At 38.8% G+C, this 12,727-nt stretch overlaps 1 protein-coding gene across 1 annotated transcript in view; it reads right to left on the reverse strand.

Moving 5' to 3' along the window:
• LOC124404653 (protein Shroom) overlaps positions 1 to 12,727 on the reverse strand; it is a 142,771-nt gene that overhangs the window by 50,848 nt on the left and 79,196 nt on the right. Inside the window, exons 4-9 of the mRNA XM_046878987.1 lie at positions 5,897 to 6,229; positions 5,246 to 5,567; positions 3,405 to 3,641; positions 2,914 to 3,068; positions 1,516 to 2,247; positions 168 to 883 (exon numbers count right to left, since the gene is read on the reverse strand). Coding sequence (XP_046734943.1) covers positions 168 to 883; positions 1,516 to 2,247; positions 2,914 to 3,068; positions 3,405 to 3,641; positions 5,246 to 5,567; positions 5,897 to 6,229 — 2,495 coding nt within the window. The remainder of the gene's footprint in view (positions 1 to 167; positions 884 to 1,515; positions 2,248 to 2,913; positions 3,069 to 3,404; positions 3,642 to 5,245; positions 5,568 to 5,896; positions 6,230 to 12,727) is intronic.

Below are 12,727 nucleotides of genomic sequence, written 5' to 3' on the forward strand. Positions count from 1 at the left end.
GCTCAATACATGACTAAGTATATATCTCGTAACAAAATGACCAAAAAATTCTGATCACACATTTGGCGAAGGGACACGATCATCACCTCGAAAAAACGTCCATCCAAAAGAAAAAAATAAAAAAAAAAAAAAAAAAAAAAAAACACATAAATCATTAAAATATTTACACAAATCATTTCCAACGGCGTGTCTATCCGTGTGAGAATTCTCCTTAGTATCGATCTGTCCGCAGATCGCGTCGTTCTGCAGGTCACTCGGGGGCGGAGGCAGAGGATCATCGCAGTTGAGAACCTCGTGTTCGGTGACCGTCGGGGGTGACGGAGGCGGAAGGTCGGGGCTGGGAACGCGATCATTGTAGGCATTTCTGAGGTGAGGTTTTTTCGGCGGTCTTTCAGGAACCCAATCGTCGATGGAAATCGCCTGGCCGACGATGACGGGTCCTAAAAGATCCGTCGAAAGGCTACCGCAGCTGTTGCTGTGCTGATGCTTGGGGCTGCAAGGGCTCGAAATTTCCGGGACGTTTGAACCTCGTCCTGATTTTTCCCGCCAGGCTCCACCGCTCGCGTAATCCGAGGCTGAACTCGCCCTCCTCGAGGACGCCGGCCTCGGTCTCGGGGGTGGTTGCGGGGGTGGACTTTGGGGGGCGGGCGTCGCGACGCCCTGAGCAAGCTGCGGCTCGGACCTCCAGGAAGCTTGGTGATGCCGTTCGTAGAACGAGAGTAACGCCTTCTTCTGGATCGCCTTTAACGTCGGATCCGAAACTCGGTGACGTTTGTCCGGGTCGAGATACGTGTACCGCATTTGTTGCTGCTGCTGTTTTTCCAGCTCGCTTATTCGCTCCGCCACTGAAAGCTGCGGCTGCTGGGGTGACGTTGGAGCCATTCTGGAATATTTTTATGAGGTGCTTATTTTATTTTCAGTCTCGAATATGATTAGTTATATTCGAACAAAGTACTTGCTACAAATTTTATACTTCTTATCAATTATGTTACCAATTTCTAAGTTGGTTTTTTATCAGCCTACTATAAATTATTTACATTTCACAAACCACAATGTACATTTATATATATCTCGAAATAAAAACTCCTGATTGGATAATTTTTGTCGTTCACCATAAATATACTTTTTTTTGCAACTTTTACACGTATAATATAACTCCTGATGATTAAATTTGGTCTAATTCAGTCTCTACTACATCTTTCGTTTTTTTTTTTTTTCCTCTTTCTCATCCCTCATCGGAGAAGCGATCATCTTTTGGTTCGTTTTTCACTTTCTGTATGATTTTACCCACAATAACTTCCCCTGTTGTCTTTTTTCATAATTTATTAACCATCTAAGCGTCACTTCGCCGGCAGATAGGCAACCGAAGTTACGCCCGAGTTAATTACCGCCTGTAAAGTGTGCCTTCGGTTGCCTATCTACCGGCGCATTGCCAACCCTTGAGTAGAAATCCTTCCGTTACCAAACCATAAAAATCCGCACAGTCTGCACTTCAAGGACAAAAACAAGTCTCACCTCATAGACGACGACTGTCCGGAGTCCTGTGAAGTCTGAGAATGCGTTCCACCGGCATACTGCAGTTTTCTTTGACTCCGTTCGCGATCAAGGTACAAAACACTCTCAGAATGATGTCTCTGAGGAGTCTGAACCCTGGCACTGTGAGCGATGAGTTGCTTGCTGCTCTGTAGTCCGGCGGTGCTGAGATCCGACATGGATCCATGATGCGGTATCCATTCATCAGGACTCTGTGGGGTGGGTTGAGGGTGGAGGACGTACTTCTCGGCGACGTTGTTTTCCGGCCAAATTTTACCCTCGGTTCCGGTCTCCTGCCACTCGGTGGCAACATCGTCAGCGTTTTCGGGTCCGGCCCTTCCGGCACGTTTATTCCTGTCGTTCATCGAGCTCTGCCATTTTTCCTGCTTCCGGGCGTTCTTCGCCAAACTTACGTCGCTCAAAGACCCCTGCCACTTGTGCTGGTCCCGTAAATTCGGGGACTGTTGCTTCTGCGGTGAGATTATACTTACGTCGGACATCGAGCCGTGGTGCAGCCATTTCTCCGGAAGGCCCACCTGACGCGCCGGAAGTCCGCTCGCCACACTCACGTCCGACATCGAACCATGCCACTTGAGCGTCTCGCTGCTCGAAGCACTTCCGCTCGACGTCGTAACGACGCTGTCTCTTCCTTCTCTCGTGTCCTCCCACGACGACACTACCCGTTGAGCTACGGCCTCGCTGTCTCTTCTCAGTCTGTAAGGACGACCATCGACTTTAGTATTTATTCTCTTACGGAAGTTTAACGATATTCACCCTGCTTGAATAGATTCTCAAAGTACCTTCTTCTTCTTCTCCTTCGGTTGTTGTTGTTGTTGTTATTATTATTATTATCATTATTGTTAGTATTATTATACCGTAATAAAATGTGAAATAAATCCTAACGGTTTTTCATACCAGTATATATACCTTTTACATTATTGTTGTATAATTGAACCCCTACTGTGATTATTGTGTTTAATCATGCTTAACGGTTCCTCAATACAACAGATTCTTCGTAAATTGATCAGTTATAGTTATCCTACAGTTGGCTTAAGGTCAGGACAGGATATTAAAAGATGCTGCAATTATTCGTTTATGCGATCACGTTTTTCTCTCTCTCTCTCTTTCAAAGTCAAGTCTTAAGTATGTAGTTTTTGGTTTAAATTCCTATGAAAAAAAAAACGTGAATTTTGCTGGATCGACAACTTGCATCTAAATTTATTTTTCTTCTTGCAAAAAGTCCTCGCATGCAATTCTGAGAGTGCAGGCCTGATCGATAAGTTATGTACTCAATATTCCGGCGAAAATGATTTTTAAAGTTAACCCTTGACAGTGTAAAATCAGTTATAGAAGAAAAAAAACCAACAATTAAATTTTCACCTGTCCAAAAACGGGGTGTTCGTCGTCGAGTCTACACTGGAAACGTAGCTGTGGTATCCTTCGGACTGCGCGTAGCTGGCCTGCTGGGAGTGCTGGACCCTCGAGTACTCTTCGAGACCTGCCTGAGTGAGGGAGCTTTCTTGGTACAAGTCGACCTGAGAAACAATAATAATTCAAGTAAAAACGATGCTTTCATCAAAATTCTTCACCTTCGTTGTTCTTCGAGTTGACGACGCCGCTTCAAGAACGATTAAAAAACATTGGAATCCAATGAAAAACGATCTATTCTAATCATGATGCCTTTACAACTCATACATGTATATTTCATTCGAATTTGATTAGCAGCTGATTCATTTTTGTCAAACAATTAGCAATGTTGTATCATATTTATTGATGATAGATGATGGATCCATCTCCGCTGGCTCATGGATTGAATTTTTATAACATTTAAATCCTTAAGCCTGGTCCTTAAGTAATCTGACCTGGCTAACCTGGGGGTCCTGATAGCTCCTGACATAGGCCTCGAGGTCGGCATGGCTGAGGGTCTGTGGGGGTTGCTGTTCACGTTCCGGAGGCGAAGGGGCGACATACTCGACGTCGCCTATCGATTTACCCTCGCGATCTACGCGTGGCCAAAGCCTCGATTCCGTCGCTTCGACGTTGCTCCGGTTCCGAGACTCGTACGTTTCCGCAGGTATTTTCTCGCAGCGTTCCATCACAGTTTTCAACTGTGAAGAAATAAATCATCGTTGAAAATCTTTATTGAGAAACTGCAGGATCGTTGAAAACTTGGTAACGATCATCTTACGAAATGAGTTTACAGCTGAACTCGATGAATAGCTTATTAAATTCGAATTCAACTTCCATTTAAAGTCTCGAGACTAAAATTCGTGCATAAGAATCAGAGTTTTGATTCGTTTTTTTTTTTTTTTTTTTTTTTTTTTTTGTACCACCAAATCATAGCGGTTCAATTTTTTTCATTCACAGATTTCTCAAACATATTATTCATAGTCTCAGAGAAAATAATTTTTGTGATATCGAGTAATTTTATCGCAGGATCAAAACCAAGTTGAATATTTCTCAACGTGTTGAAAAGTCGAATAAATTTATCATCACTCGTCAGGTTCAACGTGAATTATTTTTCTTCTCTTCGGTCGACAACCCATCTCGATGCTGGCGATAATATTCGAACGGCATTTTTCAAACGCGAGACTAATAAGACGACGATGCGTGTCGAGAGACATTTGATTAGTTAACATTTGCCCGGTAGGATATCCACGCGTATTATTGTAATTGACTGATGATAATAAATGATCGTGGAACGGTTATTTTCATATCTGACTATCGGCAAGATCGGCGTACAGAGGTCAAAGTAAATTGGTACTGTGTAATTGTCCAGGATACAAAGTACAGCATTGAATTCTAGAAATGGATTTTGCGCCGATCACGATCTCATCGACAAATCTGTCCAACTAAATACGTAACCTTGGACCACGTCGTGGCAAAATTGTAAATCGGAGTTGATATATTCATATATCGAATGGCGTATGGGCACAACACGTACAAACAATAAATAATTACCACTTAAATTTCGTTCTACGGGAATATGAGAACAGCATGATTTATTTGAATAGAATTTAAGGCTGAGATTTTCGAGTTGGACAGCTCTAAATAATTAAATTATCGTTTATCAACTCGCCCAAAGTGTCTCTTATTATTATAAGCTGCAGACGCATGAATGAAGATGAATGAAAAAAATTTAAGGGAAAAAAATTGTTGGAGGATAGCCACTCTAAAGAAATCATCTCTACTGAAATATTATTGTTATTATTATTATTATTATTATTATATTATACGAATGAAATTTTTGCCTTGAATTATTTTTCGGGAAAAAATCTCCTTCGTTTTTAAAAGAAGATCGAGAAAAAAAAACACACACACACACACAAAAAAAACCAGTAACTCGGGTCAAAGTAATTGAAATTTGTCTCTTACGTTTAGTTTTCTACAATTTCGTCGACTAGCTTGAAATTCAAACAACATATGAATAAGAAAAATATCCTCAATGAAATTTAAAAACTGTACCAATTTCTTCACACGTACATAAAAAAAAAAAAAAAAAAGAATTCCTGAATCTACCGAATAAGAAGATCAGATTATCTCAAAATAAATGTTATTTGATCAAAGAAAACAATATAATTCGTATAATTACTCATCAAACCCAAGTTATCTTCAATTACCAAAACACATTCTTACAACTGGCCGTAATTGGTAAATTCAAGAATTCAATTTCGTTCGTTTAATTAGTTTTTAACGTGGGTCAAAAACTCACCTGCTGAGTAAATGCTGGGTTCGGCCTCTTCGCGTGGGGCCTCGTGTACTGAGCAGGTTTTTCCTTGGGGTAGCTGGTATGGTCGGTCCAAGATTTCGAACGGTGGGAACCGCCATGAAGAGACGAGGCCGCGTGGAGGTCTTCGTCGTGGGTGTGGTGCTCAGGAGCGCTTGGCCACGACGGATACTTCTCGTGCCCAGGACCGTAGCAGACTCCTTTGAGACTCGACGCGTCTCGAACGGGGGGAGTCGGAGGTGGTGAAGCTTCGTCACGCTCGCTGAGCGGCAAACTGTAGCTTCCAAAGCCCGAACTTTCGCTGTAGCTATGAATCGAGAGGTAGAAAAAACGAGGCTAAAGTTAGTAAGGTTGTTGCAACGATATATCATCTAGCTTTCTTGAGAAAAATTTTTAGGTGGCCAATTTTGCCCCAAATTTTATGAGATATTAAAAATTTTTATTTGCCACTTTGCTCCATCCTCTCCTATTTTATTATACTCGCTTCGCTCGGGCAGTAGAGACGGGAATAATCTTGGACTTTATTCCCTTGTGACATAATGCACTGTTTAATGAATAATCGGGCATAATCTTCGACTTTATTCCCTAGTGACATAATATGCACTGTTCATTGAATAAACTGTCTAAGATTCTTACCCGCTGTCGTTTTTATACCCAGGAGTATTCTTCTTGTATCCGTCGTTGTACATCGCGACGTGCGAGGTCTTTTTCTTCCCAATATCGTTTCTCGACCCGTCATTTTTGTGAATGTGATAAAAGTCGGCCTGCCCACCGCGAGGCGACGAGGGTTGCTTGCCGTTGTAGATCTCAGCCGAATAAGACGAGCTCGCGTTTTTGTACGGTGGCTGGAAGGGTGTTGATGCCGGCGATCTGGCGGGACCCGGGGGTTCATCCTGGCCGCGATATCCTGGCGGCGACGGTTGCAAATCCGTCATCGTGCGCCCGACGTCCCCGCCATCCGGGATACACCTGAAATCCAGGGATAAATAGGTTAATAAACAAATTTTTCGACGCCTTTTTTCTTAACCCAGAACGGCACGGAGGGGGGGGGGGGGGGGGGGGAGGGGAGTGGAAAAACAACCCAAACGAATTTAAATTTCCCGCCACGAGAGAACAGCTCACGTTTTCGACTCGAGACATCGACCATAAATAAATTTTATTATCCGAGGGTAAAAAAAGATTTTTTTTTCCCTTTTTTCCATGGAACATCTCAATTGGTCGAAAAATAATTCCACCATAATCCGAGTGATCAAAATTTAGTTCAGAAGTTGAGAATTGAATTTGATTACGAAAATTCAAGATTTTCAATTTCACGATCGTGTTTTTGTTTATTAAGAAAAAGAAAAAAGCGATCTAAGCTGAAATGGCTGAATAAAAAAAAATATCCACAGGTTATTGTGTCGATGTAATAAAATATTTTGAAAATAATTAATTTCGCATTAATTCCTGTCAATTGTTGATATTCTCTCAATCGGTTAAAACGGTGAGAAAAGACGGGGGGGGGGGGGGGGGGGGGAATTGCAGCGGAGGCTGGGGAACAAATTTAAAGACTAGTCGTATTATTTGTTTTACTGACACAAGGCAAGCGCCTACGAGCCTGGGAAAGTTGCTCAGTCTTATAGACACATTTACTGGAGGAGGATTCACACGTTATGAATAACGGAACTTGTTCCGTGCGGATGTTTTTAGATTATTTATCGATTACGATACGCCGGCAGGCGGTGTTCAGTGCAGTATAGGTATGCGGATAAAAAATTTTTCTCACATCCCGCGTCTTGTCGTGACAGAAGAAGAAAATTTCGAGAAAAATAAATTGTGCAACAACAACGACAACGGCAAAGGAAACAATAATAATGATGATAATAATAGAGAGAAGAAACCCCGGGGCGACTAAAATCGTCGCCATACTTCGATACGTAAGCTTCCAAGTTGTTGGCGGGCATTAAAGCCATTAAAACCGATCCAACAAGCGTCTAAATCACCGTCGTTTTAATTGCAGCGTAGAGCTCAGTGGCAGTAGTCGCAGACAGACGGATATATACGAGTATATAAGTATACATATATATATATATATATATATATATATATATATATATATACATGTATAGAAGACTCGAATTTCACTTGGATAAATTAACACCGATTGGTTTCCTATACGCAACCATGCCATAAACCCTTTCGTTTATTGCGAATCAAGAAACGCGATACGTTTGTTATGGCTGCGAATGCAAAAGGATCAGCCGGTATTTTCTACGATATATATGTATATATACAATATACATGTATATTGTACATATAATATGTTATGCTGATAGTGAGGAAAATTTCTTTGTTCATAGTTAATAGAAAATTGTAAGTAAAATTGTTGCCAATTTTTTTTTATAATAACGTTTTGAACGTTATTCGATTTATAAGTTAAATTTGGTGATATTGATTTACAACCATACATAATTTTTTTTTTTTTCTCTTCCCGTTTGAGTTAATCTATCGCAATAGTTATAAGAAACTATATACAGTGGTAGTGGGTATATTGAAAAAAAACTAGGTAACCGCACAAACTAGACTTTCCGCTCACGGCTACAAAAACAATTTACATTAATATTTTTTACCCAAAATTGTAATCGGATTTTTCAGTTACAGTGCAAAAAAAAAAAATTGTGATTTGGAATTAATCTACATTTTACATTTTGAATAGCGAATGAACACTTTTATTTAAGGGGACTCAAAATTTATGAAACAGCAGTAATTCCACACAATTGTTTTACAACATTTTTTCACCCGGTCAAAAGGCCAGAGTTGAAATTTATTTTTATACTCCAGGCGGATGAAAATATTTTCTTACGTTGCGCAATTAATTCCTAGACATTAGACGTATAATATAATAGACACGACTTGCATTGATCGTGTCGATTTCCACAGCTCGCATATACATATATATATGTATACATATACATGTGTATTGTGTACACCTATTTATATATATACACTAGAGAATAAAATATGATCTTACAGACGTAAGGCTTTGATTGCTATTGATGATCGTAGAGATGGACGAAGGCAACATAATACGTTTCGAAAACAGACCGCATTAAAAGAAAAAAAAACCTGCAGCAACGTTATTTTTTGCTCGTCGTAAAGTCAGCGGTCGTTTAAGTGTGGATAAATATCTTATTTCAGTTTGTAGTTTAAGGAAAAATGACAAAAAAAAAAACAACAACAATAATAACAATAACATCAATAATAACAATAATCTTCGAAATTGATTGAAACTCGGTAAAAACGATAGAAAAATTTCAACCGCAGTTGAATACTGGATGAAGAAATTATTTACGAGCATGTAAATCATCGAATGAACTATTAAGTTGAACCACGTTTCTCGTACCCATGATTATAAGTGTAATTATATAATACAAATGTTTGCACATAATCATTGACTTGTCCAATTTACATATTAAATGTCCGGAATGATATAATGACGTTGCGTTGATCTCCACTTGATGCAGTATTATGTTCAAGTATAATGGGAAAAATAATATTTTTGAAAGTGATCAAACTGATGCAAGGCAACAAGATTTGACAAGCTTACTTTCATTTCTGGTATATGATATCGCTGAGCACTGTTAACACTTGTTCTTTGTAAGTAATGATTTCGAAACAAAAGTTGAAATTCATTAAGTAAAATGTAACTCGAATCTCTTAGCGCAATATTTATGACGGGAAGAACGAAAGTAAAATGAAAGAAACGTTATTTCTCTATTTATAATCATTCGTTCTACCTTTATAATTAATTACGCACGACAAATTGAGTTTTAAAATCAACTTTTCAAGTCCTGTAAAATCAAGTTTGTCAAAAAATATACATACATGTATAAATTATTCACGGATCAATCCACATATGTTGCATATTGCGAAATGGTTAATCGAGAAGTACTGACCCTACTTCGCAACCTTTGCGTATCAGGAACGGTACGAGATGATTTTTTCACGTCTATATATACGTATAGTCCTACCTGGCGGGAGATTAAGTCGCGTAATTAATGCGCACGGGTTCATTGACTTCGCGTTAGGATGGTCACCATTGGCGGAGAGTGGGGGGGGGGGGGGGGGGGCGCTCGGCACGGAGTCTGTGAAGATGAATTCAAATACGAGACTCGGATATAACTAGGAGGCGTAGGAGGAGGGAAGAAAGGACGAAAGGAAGGAAGGAAGGAAGAAAGGAAAAGGATCGATCGTAGGTAGGGGAAGGGTGGGGCAAAGTGGTAACTTAAAATTTTTAGTATCTCAAAAAATTTGGGGGCTAAGTGGGGCGTCCGGAAATTTTTTTAATAACAAGGGATAAAATTAACAACATAAAATTTTTGTTAAATATGAAGAATTATTTGGAAATGATTTACTCGAATAATTGCACAGCTCGTAACGCGAAACGTTTCAAGTTGTGCTTTACTCTCAACTCGTGAAAGTAAGATAATCTTCTCAATTTGAATTTATGATTACTTTTTCTTGAGAAAGCTGGATAATAATTTAACACAATTAATCGTATGAAAAGTAAATATTTTATTCTGATTTTAGGCATTATTTTTTTAAGGGGTACACTTTGTCTCACCCTCTCCCCTACCTTATTGTAAATTGCTGAAATATCTGGTAGATTCGAATTAATTTTCTACATAAAGTCAATTCAATTTAGTATTCTAATATACTGTTCGATAATATAATCGATATATCTATACATTAAAATGTCATAAAATTGAATATTCAACGATACCTCAAATTGTTGGTACGAAGAAAAAAAAATTGTAATTCAGTAAACTCGTGGTACTTTTCATAAGTATATAGTCTTTCGTATGAAATGATATGTATAAAGCGGGGATTAATTTCGAATTAGAAATATGTACTTGGCATACATATATTTACAATAAATTTCGAAGCGATTTAAATGAAAACATTAAGCTTTTGTATAATAATTCAAAACTATTTTCTATTTTTATATCCGCTATATATCATCACAAAGCGGTCACAAATCACGGGATAAATAATGAAATGGTGCAGGGACGAGGCGAGGAGAGAAAAATTTAAGGACCCACCAGGGCACCTTAGCGTGGTTTAATGACTTTATGCCCGGGCATCCTAAATCCGCGCGGTCACGTCGCGTTTTCTCGCCGAGTCCAATTATAATATTCAGCTTGTATAATTGACTGGAACAATACCCGAGGCATATCTTCTCCTGCCTATCTCAACAGTTTTGCACAATGCGACCCAATTAAGGAGATTGCCTTACCCGCAGCCTCAGTTCATGTACACACATATATGTATATAATGTATACCATTTATACCACAAAAGCTTCGTATTTCGTGACAGAAATTTAAATTCTTTCGTACAGATTTTCTCTAAGCTGTACCAGCTTTGCAATCTTCTTACTTAATACTTTCAGTCGCAGTGGGATGCTCGGTATCCCGCCTCAAAAATTTCGCTTCATCACAGTTTATTTACATCTTGGATTTTGAAATTATCAAATTCTGATTTTAGATTCGCGATCAGCGACCCCAGAAATTTCCCAAGGAACCAATTTCGGCAAAAATCGTTGAATTTTGATAGTTTGTTAGATTTTACATTGGACATGTTGTGCTTCCGCCATCTTGGATTTTGAAATTATCAAACTTCAACTTCAGATTCTTGATGAGCAACGCTAAAAACCCCTCAAGTAACAAAATTCAGGCCAAAATTTGTAGAGACTGAACAATCCAATCAATTGGAAACTGGAATTAACGACAAACAAAAACGATATTCTCGTTTGCGAGAATAACTAATTGTTAAAAATCTCAGAAGTATTCACAAGATGAATGAATGCTTCACGTTTCATTTGGAATCATGCAGCATTTTTCCTTGGCAATTTATTTATTTATTTATTTAATTCTTTGTTTTCGCAAACCCTGAGAAACTTATTTTAATTAATTGATGCTAGTTTGGAAGAATATACTGATTGACTGATTGGATGTAAAAATGTCACCGAATAAAAATGCCTCTGAAATCCTTGTGGCAATGAGAAATAGACGAAAAAAGAATTTCCGGGTCAGAAAACCGCATGATATGGATTACGTTTCGCTTCGTAGTTTCCATTCGGAGTATTTCGGTACACACTGTGTATTATAACACGATACACACGAAGGCAAGTAACCACTTCGAACGTCATTCCTCACGCATATATATACACAGGGCATTCCGTGCCAATTCGATCTGGGTTTTACCCCTGACCTTTCAGATTTTTTCTATGATTATTCTCACTTTGAAAGGTACTCAGTTTTTTCTATTTCGATTCAATTTGAATTTTCTACAATTTATAGAAACGATTTTATCCATCGATCAAAATTTGAAAAAATTTTGAAAAATCTTGAGTCAGATGTCAAAATTTTCAAGCTTGGACTCGAAGTCGGCCGATTTTCCCTTCTTACTGTTTTCAAGATTTTTGAGTCGGAAGAGAAAAAAAAAAAAGGAGAGCCGAGTATTTTTCAAAGTGAGAACAACCATAGAAAAAATCGCGCGCAAAATCTGAGAGGTCGAGGGTAAAACCCAGGTCGAACTGGCGTGGAATGCCCTATACATATCCTGCGACGTGCAGGAGTTGTGTTTCTCAGTGTCAATTTCACAGGCCTCCGAGCGGTAAATTCGACTTTTTGTTTGACATTTCGGAACGTTTTCAGGACAGTTCGTTATAACGAATCGGCCAGACAACGTCGCGATGTAATTTCGGCTGCAGATCACGTAGAAAGAATGATTTACCGAATCAGAAAAAATAATTCGACCTGACCCTGCAGGATAATTCCTGAATCATTGCTCGGTCGAGTCACGTATCTCAATTTGGTTGGAAAACCACTTAAGACATGTGTCATGAAAATGAAAATATTTTGAGTATATTTAGAAAAAAAAGAAGAAAAAAAATGGATCATTTCTCTGACACTTTTCACAACGTCTTATTAAAGTTTGGTTTGAATGTTGATTGATTTGCACCTTCAAGAAGTACAAAGAATTCCACAACTTTCGTTCACAACAATCAATATTCAATAAATTTTTATTCATTTCAATGGGGATTGTATGAAATTGAAATAATTTTCATTTTTTCACTTTAAAAGTTTCACGACGAAAAAAATTCAAAATTCGGAATTTGGTGCCTTCGGAACTTTTCAAATTCGGATTTCATTACCTCAACAGAAATAGTTGTAGCGAGTTCCGTCGCAGGTGGGTTAAATTTCAGTTTTACAAACGTAGATTTGAAGGGAAGAAACTTAAACCTACCTGTAGGTAGGTGTATAGATATGTGATATTGGAACTGAGTCTGTTATTTTCCCACGGGAGGAAAGATGAGTCGTTCGTTGTTTGGTTAGGACGGTAGCGTTGCGTTAACGTGGGATTCTTCATAGTCTTTCCTTTCCGTCTACTCTCCGGAATGAATTTCCAGGAATAATTCAGGGGAT

Source organism: Diprion similis, chromosome 3 (assembly GCF_021155765.1).
Source record: "Diprion similis isolate iyDipSimi1 chromosome 3, iyDipSimi1.1, whole genome shotgun sequence".
Classification (NCBI taxonomy): domain Eukaryota; kingdom Metazoa; phylum Arthropoda; class Insecta; order Hymenoptera; family Diprionidae; genus Diprion; species Diprion similis.